General features: G+C 35.9%; 3 protein-coding genes across 3 annotated transcripts; 1 reads left to right on the top strand and 2 right to left on the bottom strand.

Annotated features, from left to right (window-relative positions):
- The first annotated feature begins 526 nt into the window (after positions 1–526).
- On the top strand, positions 527–1,767 carry LOC138878512 (uncharacterized). Its single transcript, XM_070158196.1, has 2 exons — positions 527–691; positions 967–1,767. Exons 1-2 carry the CDS (start codon positions 527–529, stop codon positions 1,765–1,767), a joined length of 966 nt encoding a protein of 321 aa, XP_070014297.1.
- Positions 1,768–6,173: 4,406 nt separating this feature from the next.
- Positions 6,174–10,010, bottom strand: LOC104232775 (peroxidase 51-like). The gene is made up of 4 exons (XM_009786047.2): positions 9,704–10,010; positions 8,476–8,676; positions 6,930–7,095; positions 6,174–6,851 (listed from the first exon to the last, which is right to left on the bottom strand). The coding sequence occupies exons 1-4, from the start codon at positions 9,920–9,922 to the stop codon at positions 6,445–6,447; spliced, it is 993 nt and encodes a 330-aa protein (XP_009784349.1). The 5' UTR covers positions 9,923–10,010; the 3' UTR covers positions 6,174–6,444.
- A 4,276-nt stretch (positions 10,011–14,286) lies between these two features.
- On the bottom strand, positions 14,287–14,978 carry LOC138878511 (uncharacterized). Its single transcript, XM_070158195.1, has 2 exons — positions 14,534–14,978; positions 14,287–14,381 (listed from the first exon to the last, which is right to left on the bottom strand). Exons 1-2 carry the CDS (start codon positions 14,976–14,978, stop codon positions 14,287–14,289), a joined length of 540 nt encoding a protein of 179 aa, XP_070014296.1.
- Between the last annotated feature and the right edge of the window lie 273 nt (positions 14,979–15,251).

Here is a 15,251-nt window from a genome sequence, read left to right as displayed (position 1 = left end):
ATGATTCAATAAAATTTCTATCGGGGGATCAATACGACCAATCAGTATATGGTAAATCAACTTGCCGGTGAAAATTTCATGATAACGTCGTATGCGGAAGCTTGTGAGATTTTAGATAAAAAGGAGGACACTTCATCGGCATGAAAAATTAGGTCAAATGTTCCTCAAGATAATCCGAATATGATTCACCTACATAAAAAATTGCATGATCATGGGCAAGCCATTGCCGAGTTGACCACCATAATGAATCAATTAGCCAAGGATCAACTTCAACAAGTGCAAAGTCCTAAGCAAGTCAATGCCATGGAGGGAGTAAGCATGATGGTGAAAAAAAGAAGGACCAAGGGTCCAAAAGTGCAAAAGCGAGTGGAGAATTATGTGCAAGATAGTGGGTTTGACCAAGATGAATCTTACAATGAATAAGAGGAGGAAGTGTAATATGTGAACAACTTTCAAGGGAAAAGAAATAACTCTCAAGACCCGAATCAACAACAATGGCGACCTCAAGGTAATCAAGGTAATTAGAATGCTAACAGCCAAGGTAATTGAAGTGGTGGCAACAATCAAGGGAATTGGAATAATAACAATAATCAAGGAAATTGGAGTGGTGGAAATAACCAAGACAATTGGAGTGGCAACAACCAAGGATATTGAGGAGGCAACAACCAAAAGGGATGGAAAATTAATCAAGGCAATTAGGGGTCGTGTTTTCAAAGGCTCCCGATGTATCAACAACCCGCTTCCTTATCCTTCCCATGGTTCAAGTTCTTCCAACAATGAAATGGGTCGTATTGAGAATATGTTCTAGCAAATTATGGAGAAGAATGTTGATTCTGATGCCCAACTTGCTTCCCACAATACATCAATTCATAACTTGGAAGTTCAAATGGGGGAAATCTCTCAAAATCTAAACACTCGTCCTAAGGGCGCACTACCAAGTGACACGGTGGTGAACCCAAAGGGTAGGGACAACACGGGACATGTCATGACCGTTACGACTATGAGTGGAAAAGGTGGGAATGCACCCACCTCTCTAGTAAAAGGAAACTTGTGGATGATGAGCAAGTAGTACAAGAATATGAGACTCCGAACAATGTGGTACAAGTAAATGATGAAGTGCGGATTGATATTGATGACAATATGGAAGAGACTCAAGAGGAAGTGAACCCGTCTCGGGATCACATTGTCGATATACCGGAACTGGTAGTGCAAAAGGCTAAGGCACCATTGCCTAAGCCTCCTCCTCCATACCCTCAAAGGCTTGCCAAGCAAAATGGCAAGAATCAATTCAAAAATTTCATTGACATGATGAAGAGTATATTAATCGATGCGCCATTTGTTGAAGCTTTGGAGCAAATGCCCGGTTATGCAAAGTTTATGAAGGCTTTCGTGACAAAGAAGCGGTCGATGAATTGTGAAACTATAAAAATGACTCATCAAGTGAGTGCAATTGTGCATTCAATGGCTCCCAATTTAGAAGATCCTGGTGCTTTCATAATCCCTTGTACCATTGGAAGTGCCGAGTTTGCTAAAGCTTTTTGTGATCTTGGGGAAAGTATCAATTTGATGCCCTATTCGGTTTTCAACACTTTGGGAATTGGGCAACCAAGACCCACATCTATGAGATTACAAATGGTTGATCGTACCATGAAGAGACCATTGAGAGTGATTGAGGATGTTTTGGTTCATGTCGATAAATTCATTCTTCCGGCGGATTTTGTCATTCTTGATTGTGAGGTTGACTATGAGTTACCGATTATTCTTTGAAGACCTTTCCTTGCTACGGGAAGGCTCTAGTTGATGTTGAAGCCGGAGAACTTACTTTCTGGATATGTGATGAAAAAGTATTTTTTTTCATGTGTGTAAGTCTACGAAGCAACCCAATAGCAATGAGGTGTGCTCTTTCGTGGACTTGGTGACCGATGTGATTATGGATGAAACAAGTGTTGTGATAAATGTTGATAATACATTAGAGTCCATCTTGCTCAACTTTGATGATGAATATATGGAGGGCTTTGTGGAATGTATGAACCCTTTGCAAGGAATGGGGTCGTACACTTATGAACCCCGCAAATTGTCATTGGATTTTGAAAATAGGACAACTCCTCCTACAAAGCCTTCAATTGAAGAGACTCCTATCTTGGAGTTAAAGCCATTGCCTCCACATCTTTGGTATGAATTTATTGGCCCTTTTTATACTTCACCGATTATTCTTTCCTCTTGTTTGACTAACGTGTAGGTAGACTCTACATTGGCGGTGCTACAAAAGAGGAAGAAGGCTATTGGATGGACATTGGTGGATATTCGGGGGATAAACCCCACATTTTTCATGCACAGGATTAACTTGGAGAAAGGTGCCAAACCATCTATTGAACATCAAAGGAGAGTCAATGAAGCCATGCAAGAGGTTGTCAAAAAGAAGATCATCAAGTGGTTGGATGTCGGGGTTATCTACCCCATTTCTGATAGTTCGTGGACTTCTCCGGTTCAATGTGTCCCAAAGAAAGGGGGCATGACGGTGGTCACCAATGACAAGAATGAGTTGATTCCTACAATAATGGTAATTGGGTGGAGATTGTGTATGGACTATCGTAAGCTTAACAAAGTCACAAGGAAGGACCATTTTTCACTTCCCTTGCTAGATCAAATGCTTGATAGATTGGTCGGTCATGTTTTCTATTGTTTCCTTGATGTGTATTCTGGCTATAATCAAATTCTTATTGCTCCGAAAAATCAAGAGAAAACTACCTTTACATGTCCTTATAGTACTTTCGCCTTCAATTGGATGCCATTTGGGTTGTGCAATGAACCAGAGACTTTTCAAAGGTGCATGATGGCGATCTTCACGGACATAGTGGAGGATTACCTTGAAGTCTTCATGGATGACTTCTCGATGGTCGGGAATTCCTTAGATGATTGTCTCGCCAACTTGGATAAAGTGTTGGCAAGATGTGAAGAAATAAATTTGGTGCTCAATTGGGAGAAATGTCATTTATGGTTGAGGAAGGCATTGTCCTTGGCCACAAGATCTCAAAGAATGGCATTGAAGTCGATAAGGCAAAGATTGAGGCAATTTCTAAACTTCCACCTCCAACTTCGGTGAAGGGCGTGCGGAGTTTCTTAGGCCACGCGAGGTTTTACCAGCTTTTCATCAAGGATTTCTTTAAAGTGGTAAACCCGTTGTGCAAGATTTTGGAGAAAGATGCTAAGTTACACTACAATGATGATTGCATGAGAGCTTTTGAATTGCTAAAGTTCAAGTTGACTACTATTCCCATCATCACCGCTCCAAATTGGAGTGTTTCTTTTGAGCTCATATGCGATGCAAGCGATGTAGAGGTAGGGGTTGTTTTGGGAGAACGCATCAACAAGATTTTTCATCCGGTCTACTATGCTAGTAAGACCATGAATAGTGGCCAAGTCAACTACACCGTTATGGAGAAAGTGCTCATTGCCATTGTGTTTGCTATGGAAAAGTTCCGCCCGTACTTGATGGGTGCAAAAGTAATTTCCCACACGGATCATGCGGCACTTCATCATCTTATGAGCAAGAAATATTCCAAAGCCTAGTTGATGAGATGGGTGCTTTTGTTGCAAGAGTTTGATATTGACATTCAAGATTGAAAATGAAGTGAAAACCAAGTGGCGGATCACTTGTCTCGTTTGGAGGAGGAGGAGAGGCCGCATGATGGCCTTGAATCAATGACTCCTTCCCCGATGAGCAACTCTTGGCTATTTCAATTAAAGAGGTGCCTTGGTTTGCGGATATCTAGCAAATTATCTTGTGAGTGGTATCATTCCGGTTGAGTTCTCTTCAAACCAAAGGAAGAAGCTCAAACGGGATTGTCAAGACTATTATTGGGATGAACCGTACCTTTTCCAATTTGTGCGGATGGAGTGATTAGAAGATATGCACCGGAGGAGGAACAAAGTGAAATTCTTGGGGCTTGCCATTCTTCGCCTTATGGTGGTCACCATGGTAGAGCAAGAACGGCGACCAAAGTGCTAAGTTGCGGTTTCTATTGGCCCACTTCTTACAAGGATGCAAGTGATCTAGTCAAACGTTGTGATGAATGTCAAAGTGCTGATGGAATTTCGAAGAAAATAAAATGCCCCTCACCACTATTCTGGAGATTGATATTTTCGATGTGTGGGGTATTGACTTTATGGGTCCTTTTGTGAGTTCTTATGGAAATACCTACATCTTTGTCACGGTTTAATATGTGTCCAAATGGATTGAGGCCGTTGCTTTACCCAACAATGAAGCGAGAAGTGGTGGCGTTCTTGAAGAAGAATATTTTCACAAGGTTTGGTACTCCATGGGCTATCATAAGCGATGGGATGCCATATTTTTTCAACAAAGCCTTCGACACCTTACTCATCAAGTATGGTGTCACTCATAAAGTCACGACTCCCTATCATCCACAAGCAAGCGGTCAAGTGAAAGTCTCCAATCGGGAGATAAAGAGTATTTTGTCCAAAATAGTGAATGTTAACCGAACGGATTGATCAAAGAAACTTGATAATGCTTTATAGGCTTATAGGACGGCTTACAAAATACCTATCGAAATGTCTCCATACCGGTTGGTGTACGGGAAAGCTTGTTATCTTCCGATGGAACTTGAGCACAAAGTCATGTGGGCTTTAAAGAAGTTGAATCTTGAGTGGGATGTCACCGCCAACTTAAGGTGGCACATTTGAATGAGTTGGATGAGTTCCGGTACCATGCATACACAAGTTCGTCCTTATACAAAGAGAAGATGAAATATCTTCATGACAAGTACATTTGGAACAAAGAGTTTAAAGAGGGTGATCTTCTGTTGTTGTTCAATTCACAGTTGCGGATGTTTCCCAGAAAGTTAAAGTCTAAATAGAGTGGCCCGTTTGAGGTTGTGAGTGTGACACCCTTTGGTGCATTGCACTTGAAGAATAAAAATAATGAGGTGTTTAGAGTCAATGGTCACCGGGTGCCTTTGATTTGCCTAAACAACTGCCTTTGATTTGATCCGTTTCGAGATTTTCGCCATGATCTTCGACCAGTCACGGATATCTTGCTTTTCTGTTATTGCGCTTTGCTCGAAGTATGCCATATTTGGTCTCGATCGCTGGCGGCCTCGATCTCGACAGGCACCTCGAACTCGGTACCTTGTCTTTGTCACTTTGATCTGCTCCACTACGAAGCTAACCCTCGATGCAACTTCTGGTCTCGATCAAATAGTAAAATCGGGTAGGCCTAATTTTAACCGTATTCATATATATTTTTTAAAAATATTGCTGCTTTTTGAAAAAATAGATTCTCTCACTAAACTGCGTAATTATTTATATAACTTTGTATATCTAGATAAAAGTTCCTGTATTTTTTAATCTTTTAATGCTAATTCCTGGCTCCGCGTAGACTTCTTATCCTTTACCTCAATTGATGTGCATATATATGGCTGTTATAGAGTTTTACGTCAGGAGTCATTAGCCATGCATGCTCCAATTTAGGTATTATATTATAGAATATACAGACGTTTCAAAAAGAGACAATCTTACGATTTTGTATTTGCAAAACACATAGCAATTTTACATAGGTTAAATTTGAAACATTTTGTCTTTTACAGTTGTAATCACCCAAAACAGTGAGTTTAGTTAATGCGTTCGGCTATGAATTTGAACATTATATTAGATAACGTTAGTTTTACTATATATCTCAGTGGAACAAAAGTTGAACGCCTTAAGTGATTAGATGAAATCCGGTTGTACTATATATCTATAAATGCAAAATCATACAAATATATACTGAATTTAGTACTGGAATTAAAAGCACCCAAACTTGTAAAATAATAAAGAAAAACTGGTCATATGTTTAACCTAGACAAAACGGTCGGTAGAACAATTTAGCATGCTATAAAAAATTACTTATCATACTTTTTAGCAATCAATTTCACTAATCACGGGTAGTTCCCGTAGTTTAATTACTTTTAAGGTCACAGGATAGAGTGTAAAAAAAAGAGTACACTGAAAGTAGACCTTGTAGAATGAGAATTGTACATATGGCTACTGCATTTTATCCTCTATTGTTCACAATAATTAATTCCGTTCACCACATCCTATTGGGATCATCGAACTAATAGCAATATGCCCATTCTCAAGAGAGTTAAATGTGAAACGACTCAAAATACTATGCTATCCGAAACAACATATTCAATTAATTAAAATAGGAATAAAATTTTACCTTTACCATCAATATGTTTACAAATATGCAAGTTTGCCATATACCCCTAGTTTAAAGTTGGACTTCGAGCATATTATTATTGCAACTCACCCACCCTATGGACAAATTAAGGAACTTCGTCCCATTTTATTAGAAAAACAACTAAATTCTAGTTTGCAATCTTTTATTGTCATCATTCACAAGCAATGCAAACTTCAAGCAAAATCAATCATCTTTTTTTTTTCCTCTTAATTAAATGCTCCACAGTCTCTACGAATATTCCCATTCTTGCCACTTTTGACACCAACTCGGCCCAACTTAGTCATCGCATTCACAAATGCTGTTTGGAAAACTTTGGAATTACTGGCCCACAAATCAACAGTTCCTTTGGATCTTTTGTCTGTGAATAACACTTGGTCTGAGGTGAATAGGCCCATTCCTTTTTGTAGGTTTTGGAAATAAACATTGTCAAAGGTATTGGGTGTGATTGGATCCATATTGATGACTATCTGTGGATCCACATTCTTGGGACACATTTGCTGTAATTGGGCTGCAAATGTCTTGCTTAGGGTTGGGTCCACTGGATTTTTAGGGCTAAAGTTGTAAATCCGATTCGAAAACTTGTTGCAGTGAGAAGCTCCAAGAGTATGGGCCGCTGTTAAGTGTCAAAAGTTTTTTCTTAAACACTTTGTGTCCAATCATAAAATAAAACGAAAAAAGTAGTCTGAATTACCAGAGAGGGCGATCATGTCAGTCTGATCTAGACCATGAGAAGCAAACATAGAGTTGAGTTGATCCAAATTGAAAGTTGGCTTTGGCAGGTTGCCTTCCACATTTGAAGCTTTTGATGTGAAACCATCTAGCCTTCCCAATTCCACTTGGTACCTTGGTCCACCAGACTGCATTTTATAAAATTATTAGGGAAAATATCACTTTTAGCTCGCCATCTATTCAGGTGCGGATCCACCCCTTTACAATGGGGTGGCATGGCACCCGCTAAGATGATAAAAATTTTATATACATATGTTGAAATTTTCTTAAATTAGGTTAAATATCTGATCCTACCACCCACAGTCGTAAATTAGACAAAGGTATCATGGCTGATAAATCTTTTTGAAAGTTTTTCTCGTGTGTAAAATTCAAGATGGAAATTATCTTGAACCTTGTCCGACTTTCCCTTTTCGTGTGTTTTTTATTTCTTTTTGTCCCAATCATTTTCCTTTTTGGCTACCTCCCAAATTTCTATTTATCTTTTCATTATTTTTGTAATTTTCTTTTTTTATATTCTATTATTTATATGTGCTCTCTCACAAGAACACTCAAAAAAGAAACTCCAAAATTATAAAATTCTATAAAATAAGCATTCCTCTCGGTCTCAAATTTATGAGTTTTCTTCTTTCATACCCGAAAAATTTGGGTCTTAATGGAAATTTTCGATTGAGATAAAAAAAATCATCTTTTTTTTTATATCATAAAAATTTGTGTTATTCTATAGTTTTTAAATATAATTTAAATCTCTTTACTGTTAAATTATGACAAAATTTTCGTAAGAATTGCTTGAAAAATATGAGATTTATGATTTTGTTTTTTTAAAAACTTGTAGTTTATTTAATTCTATACATGTGGGGTATAATTTATCTATTGAAGATATTTTTTTAAAAATTCTTATTCTGCTTGATGTATGTCCATGTTATCTTGTTTAAATTTATTTTTAATATACAAAAAAAGATGTAACTAGTGAAAATGTTGATTTTACTTGTGTTGTTATAATTAAGGTATGATTTCTTATTTAAAAAATCGAATAAACATTCCTAACTAATTTTTTATTAGTCATTATAAGGTATACACTAAAAGAAATTATGGCACCCACCACCTTCAAATCCTAGATCCGTCTCTGCATCTATTTATATTTGGTAGCCGCAAAACGTATACAAACTACATATTTTTTGGATATAACATACAAAAATATATATACAAAAATATATATATTTTTCGGTTATTATTTTGAGAGTGACTATACAGTGTCATTTTTCCATTTTATATTATGCCAAGAAATCTTAATATAATCAAGCATGTATTAAGCCAAAAAAGGAAAAAAAAGAAATGAAAAGATCTAAGTTATATACTGATTACATGTAAAGATTTTTGCATTATTAGTATTGTCTAACTTATTATAGTAGGTTAATTACAACTATTATTATTCTATTATCGATTAATTGCCTTTAAATTGTGAGTGTAATAAAAAGAAAGGTAACAATTTAAAAAGTACTAGTACGAACGAGCTCAATGACGTCGCGAGTGGCTATAGCGAGAATGTCAGCACAAGAGACTCTATTTTTACAAATTGGGTTTGCGTCAATGGCCGCTTTGGCTTTGACCACAGTGTCAAATCCATCTCCAGCCAATGAAAGATTGTCTGGGTGATCCTTTTCTGCTGTGTTCCCTGGTGTAGATGCTATTATCACAGAACTATCACACCCCTACATCCACATAAAAAGAGCGTATTAGACTATTACTATCAAGAAAATGGACTTTGGGCCTAACTTTATTTAAAAAAAGTTATCCAAAACCATATAAGAAGATAATAGTTTATTCATTATCAGTAAGGACATTTAAAAAGTCATACGGAATATTTGGACCGTGGACAATATATAAATGGAGTATGTAATGAACAATATGGGGCACCCAAGAAATAAATAAAATTAAGTGAAAAGAAAAAAGAAAAAAAAAAGAGAGGAAAAGGCACACCTAAGGGAATAGATATGTCATTTAAACAAGAATTATCTTGTTTAAATAGTTTTTTTTCTTTTTAACTTTCAGTCGTAACGTTTTCTTTCTTAAGAATAGTAGACAAAACTCTCTCCTTCCTTCCAAAACTTTTCTATGAAATATTCGGAAAAGAGTAATAACGGTCTTCTATGAATATTGGAGCAATCTCTATAACAGTTACGACTTAGACTATAAACTTTTCGATGTAGTTCTTATCAGTGGCATGTGATAACTTTGATCACTAGTGAAACAAATCTATGAAGAAAATTGGGGAACTATGTGTTTTTGAATTATTATTTTTTTCCTTTATAGCATCAGAGCGTTTTATTTTATCTTTCAGAAGCGGTATTAATTGTTAGAGTCCTACACGTCGTCTTCCCCCCTTTTTATTTGTAAATATTAAATACATAACAAATATATAGTATTACTTATTTATTTAAGTGGATTGGGGTTGACCTACATGGGTGACTTGATGATCCAATTTCCTTCGTTCGACATTACTTTAGTAAGCGATAATGAGATGTGTCTTGTTCTAGTATCACGTCAAGAAAATTAATGTTGGACCTAATTACTCCAACACCAAAAATAAACTCATGATATGAATTGTAAAGAATTGTCCATCATATATATAAGGAGGCCACTACATATTCTAAGTTATGGTAAGCATTTTTAGTTTGAAGTTGTGTGCATTAATTATTTCGAAGTTTTTAATACAAGCTAGGAGAGAACAGTATATACCTCAACAAAGCAGTCATGGAAGAAGAGACGTAGAACTGCAGGGACTGTGATAATTGTTTGTTGGATTTTCTGATTAACGACATTGCGAACAATACTTTCAACATTAGGACATGTTTTTGCGTAATAGTTGGTCCTGAGTTGAGCAGAAGCCAACTCTGGCAAGAATATACTAACACAAGAAATTAACAAAACTGCTATAAGTATATGTAAACCACCCATTTATTTAGCTATATATAGAGATAAAATCTCAAGTATATAGAAGTTAAAGTTGAAGAAAGGGATAACGAATTGGTTTACAAATCTTGAATTTGAGAGACAAGGATTATATAACTGGAAGAAAAGAGTCCCTATAGTAGCCAGTTGGCCAAATTAAAGAATCTTTCTGAATACGCAAAAAGTTGAACTTATAAAAGAAATAATACAAGTCAGTCTAATTTTGTGAATGAGACAGTTAAACGTGAGAATTGTTTAAAAGCCGCCTTACATTGAGTCTTTTCTCTTAGTATTAGTACTTCATGTGATGTTCTCATATAGGTAGTTTAATTAAGTGAACTGAAGCCTGAAATATGAATACAAACAATCTTGTCCAAGTTAATCAAACCTCATAAACAAATAATTTAAAGGTCGTCGTCAATCACGGAAACAGTCTCTCTATACCTCCGAGATAGGGGTAAGGTCTGCGTACGCTCTACCCTCCCCAAACCCCACCGGTGAGATTCTACTGGGTTGTTATTGTTGTTTAGAGGTCGTTAATTTGGTTTCCCGCGCGTCTAGCTATGCCGTAATTACAATACATGCATGGATCGGGAATAATAATACAAGAGTGAATATTAATAATGCATGAATTGTTGTAGAATAATGCTTGAAGCATTGTGTAAGACTGCCTTATTTAAGGCATTTTTGTCTTTAGATAGGTGGAAACCAAAATTTGTGTAGTATTAGTTATAAGTTCTACCAAAAACGTAAATTTCCGACGAATGTCCCATTGGAAATTGGCTCATCGAGGAGGGATTTTCGATGGAAAATCTGGTAGCGACGTTACCGACGAGCCAATTTCCGAGGAATTCCGACCGATATTCCTTTCGGAAATTAGCATTTGTTATTAGACATCTATATTAGTTATGGGAAGAATTTTATAATAGAAACCAAACATTATATAAGTAATATACGACATTTTATACCGAGATCAAATCTTTTTATACCTCAAACCAAAATAACCCCTGAGAGCAGAACTTGATAAAGTTTGCGGGGCCGAAATTTTCATTATGAGCTTCGACCAGAGGCGATTTATTTTCATTTTTTTTTCCCATTCCTTTATGATATTGCTACGACATTTTGACTATGAGATGCCCTCGAACAGATATTGATTAGTGATGAAGGATTCCAGAATTGATTCTGGTCATGTGGTTTGAAGAGTCGGTAAATGGAACGGCATCAAGGTTAAATTTATAATAAAAGAGTTTTAAGTTCAATACTCGTCAATGTGAAGAATTTCTTATACTATTAGGTCACCCAAATAATTATGGGCAAGCCTACTTAAAATGTGAGATTTTTAATTTTGAAACAAGAAAAAAATTCTGCTATAATAGGAAAGATGTCCCGATAGTGTAATAAATTCTTTATACTGAGGGATACAAAACTTAAGAAATTAACTTATATACGCTGCCAATTTAAAAAATCTATTGTAATATTTAGGGGTGTACAAACGAAATCGACAAATCGCATCAACCCGGAAATCCGCGCCAAACCGAGAAAAAAACCCGACTATGGTTTGGTTTGATTTGGTTCTAACTAAAAAAAGTCAAACCGAAATCAAACAAACCCGACATTATAAGTATAGAAGTTTTAAATATATTTACTACATAAAAATATTTATTGTAGTGTAGTTTATAAATATTTCTTAAGTTTTTTCATAGTTTTATCTTCTAATGTATTATTTCAAGTTGGAACTTATAATTTTTGGATGCTCCAATAAGTTTTATAGTCCATAAATGTTAGTAACTCAAATAAATTCTAAACCAAAATCAAATCCATACTAATACTAATAAATTAAAAGACATTCAATTCAATTGTACTATGAATGAAAACAGTGTTGGATATCTATTTTTTAGTTTTTCCATAGTTTAGATAAAATGAATCTTATTTTTCTTTTAGTATTTACTCATGTAAATAATGGTACTTATTAGCCGTATTTATTTTAGCAACTTAGTAATTTGAAATTATGTTTGTTTTTGGTATGGCATATTAATAATATTTATTTTATGCGATTTTATTTTTGGAGTGTTTGGCAAAAAAAAAAAAAGCTGCTTAAAAAGCTAAAAAGTGCTTAAAAAAAGCTAAAAGCAACAAGTTGGCTGACCCCAACTTTTTCAATTTTGGCTTAAAAGCCATTTTGGTTTGACCAAAAAAATTACTCTCTTGTCCCTTATAAATTTTTATAATACCAAAATTACCCCCAGTCAAAGAAACCCTAAAACATTGTATTTCTCCTATTTTCTTCACTTTGAAGACTGTCGTCTCCTTTCATCTTCATCTCTGCTTCATCTTTAATTTTTCTACGCTTTTCTTCAAGCAGTTCAGTGGAAATCAATTATCGTTGTAAGTTCTTCTCGATCCTTATTGTATATTTTTATTTGAATTGGAAAATTTTACTGATTTGACTATACATGTCGTCTAGCAGTATTCACATCGCACAGTAGAGATTTATGCGCTAAGATTGGATTATCAGTTAGATGAAAAAAATAGTAATAATCAACTAGTGTTTAGACTATGGTGGAGATGACTTTTAGGAAATGTTCTTACAGTACTCTTTTGCCTAAGTTCCTTTTGGGTACTTTATTTTTCAATTTACTAATATTCCAAAAGTATTTTTGACTCTATAGCAGTACATTATGATAATGAGGAGGTAAAGAAAAACACCAAAAAAGTATAAGGGAATAAATAAAGACTAACCTGAAAGTAAAAGCCTGGATGCTAATGTTCGATGTAATGTATTGTTGTGAATGCATATATTTATTTTGTGTGCTGCATGTTTTAAGTAAGTGCTCTAAACTTGCTTTTGGCTTGGTTTTGGAAGTTTATCCTGGAAATAATTTAGAAAACAATACTCCCGGCCCTGTGATTATATAATGTAATCTGAATTCTGTCAATTTTCTTGGGATAAAAGCAGTAGTTAATCATATGGAGTTTTAAATAATTTGTTGTGTGTTGGCATAGGAGAGAGTCAGTATTTTTTTTTTTTAGTCCGCTAGGCAATTGCCTAGGGTTAGTTTTATATATAATCATTAAAAATACGAAATACAACGTCATGATATCCTACTAACTGATTGAAATAGAGTTTGAACTTAACAAATATCCTATTATCAAAATTGAGTGATGCACTCAACATTGATATCATATTAATGCTATTAAACTTTGTAATATAATTCAGCATCCCCGAATGTGCATTTGAAAGGCATAATGCAACGTTCCTTCTATTAATTGCGTGCACTCCATTTGCAAGTGTCATTTTGTATCCTCCGATGTACTTTTGTATGTCATTTGCGTTCCTCCATGTTTTAATACGTTTCCAGCATACGTTCTTGAGGTTCCACATGCTGTTGGGAAACCAGTGCACAACATTAAGCTTGCATGCCATCTGTTTTGTACTCGACGTCTGTTCTTGAAGCAACAGACATCTGCTTCGTTCTTGTTGCATGACAGCGCTGAAGCCGAAGAGTGAAGATCCCTATGCTCAACAACATGTGTTGTCTGCCATGCCTTTCACATTAAACCATGTGTGCACATTAAAATATTCAGAATTGCGTGCTCTTTGTCCTTTAGCATTTTCAGTTGCTGTGTTTAATTACCTTCGCGCGTGCATTAATGCTGTTAATGTCAATCTTCTGTAGCAATATGCTTGTTGTTCTTGCTGTAAATTCCACTCCAAAAAGTGTACGTCTCTCGCACAAATTCAGCATAATATTTGAATCTCTCCCACATGTTGATCTCGTGAAGTTTGACAAACATTATCGTACATGGCAGTTGCACCTTCTTTCCCCTTGATGCGTTCCTATTTCTTCGTCTATTGAGCAGATTAAAGGAGACAGCTTTGTGTTGGAAAGCACGTGAGCTCCACCTACAGCTGCATCATAAAGAAATATATCCCATAGTACCTTCTTCCTAGAATATTGCATGCTTTTATGTATCCTAGATAAATTTTCATGTGCATTCCACTTTTTCATTTGATTCCTTTGCTCACCAGCATGTGTTGTCTGTCAGGCCTTCCCCATTAAACTTTGTGTGCATATTAAAAGATTATTTAATCCGAAAGTGGATTGAAGCATGCTAAATAAAACACATTGGCCTTTGTTGCCTGCTTTACTCGAAAAATTATTTGCTGCACATGCTAGTTGTGTTTCCAATGCCATTTGCTTCATGTTGTGCTCGAAATGAGTAGGAATCATTTTTATATTCCAATATCCTGCTTTTAACTGAACCATGCGTGTGATATTAAACACTTCTGCTCCATGCTGGTTGTATATCCAATTAACTGAAAGCACGCTTTCACCCCATGCTGGTTGGGTTGCCAATGCCATTAGTCTCTATTGTTGTGCTCGCTTATTTATCTGTTTTTGTTCCTTAGCATCAATTATCTCGAAAGTTGCCTCATGGAGTGTCTTAAGCATCTTAGTGTCACCTGCAGTAGATAAAAGATAGTTAGAAATACCAACCATTATATCCTCCTCCCTTAGGATTTGAATATATTGGTCGGTTAAGTTGACATGCCTCATGCTCTTCCTTTTCTCTTTGCTTCCTATCTCCTGTTCACCTTCACCCTTAGATTTGGACATTGAAACTTATCTTCATTAACCAACCTCCTTCCCTGTGCATCTAGATGCCAGAATTGTTGGCATTCTATTTCTCCATGATCTAAAGCATAATTAGCCAAGTGATCTGTCAGCTTGTTGTTTTCCCTATGAATATGAGTAACTGTGTAATTTCCCCCATTCATTAGTTGCATCATTTCCTCTATTTGCTCATATATGATCCATAGTGGTTTCCAGATCCCATCCATTATCTTTTTTAATAACATTGAGTCAGTTTGAAGCCATACATGAGAGTATTGTTTAAATCTGCAGAACCTTAGTGCTTCTACCATGGCCTTCGCTTCAGCTACTGTGTTTGTTGTCTCCTCAATCTCTTTCCCTACTGACTTGACTATATCACCATTTTCATTTCTTATACAAAAACCTATTGAGCTCCTGCCTGGATTTCCCCTCGATGCACCATCCATATTAACTTTTAGTCATCCTGCACTTGGAAATTCCCACATGACTTTTGTAACCTTAAGTTTAGGAGTGAAATTTTCCATCACAGCTAATAGATCTTTCCATTTGTGAGGTACCATGATCATCCCAGGCTTTCTCAATTTCACCAAAGCCTGAAGATTTGATGAAACTTGATAAATCACCCTGCTTGTTGTCACTCCATCATCGTACTTCATACTATTTCTTCTTTTCCAAAGTTCTCAGACTATGCATGAGGGGAGTGCTTGCATTATTGGTTT

This window comes from Nicotiana sylvestris, chromosome 9 (genome assembly GCF_000393655.2).
Source record: "Nicotiana sylvestris chromosome 9, ASM39365v2, whole genome shotgun sequence".
Taxonomy (NCBI): domain Eukaryota; kingdom Viridiplantae; phylum Streptophyta; class Magnoliopsida; order Solanales; family Solanaceae; genus Nicotiana; species Nicotiana sylvestris.
The sequence above is the reverse complement of the archived record's forward strand: the minus strand, read 5'-3'. Positions and strand labels throughout refer to the sequence as shown.

What these genes read in the sequence shown, in the direction of transcription:
- LOC138878511 (XM_070158195.1), bottom strand. Translation starts at nt 14,978, where the DNA reads ATGGATGGTGCATCGAGGGGAAATCCAGGCAGGAGCTCAATAGGTTTT. An exon ending in TAATGAAGATAAGTTTCAAT is followed by an intron (nt 14,382 to 14,533) that starts GTCCAAATCTAA and finishes TATCTACTGCAG; the next exon opens with GTGACACTAAGATGCTTAAG.
- LOC138878512 (XM_070158196.1), top strand. Translation starts at nt 527, where the DNA reads ATGCTAACAGCCAAGGTAATTGAAGTGGTGGCAACAATCAAGGGAATT. An exon ending in GGGATGGAAAATTAATCAAG is followed by an intron (nt 692 to 966) that starts GCAATTAGGGGT and finishes CCCAAAGGGTAG; the next exon opens with GGACAACACGGGACATGTCA.
- LOC104232775 (XM_009786047.2), bottom strand. Translation starts at nt 9,922, where the DNA reads ATGGGTGGTTTACATATACTTATAGCAGTTTTGTTAATTTCTTGTGTT. An exon ending in TCCATGACTGCTTTGTTGAG is followed by an intron (nt 8,677 to 9,703) that starts GTATATACTGTT and finishes ATGTGGATGTAG; the next exon opens with GGGTGTGATAGTTCTGTGAT. An exon ending in TGACATGATCGCCCTCTCTG is followed by an intron (nt 6,852 to 6,929) that starts GTAATTCAGACT and finishes GACACTTAACAG; the next exon opens with CGGCCCATACTCTTGGAGCT.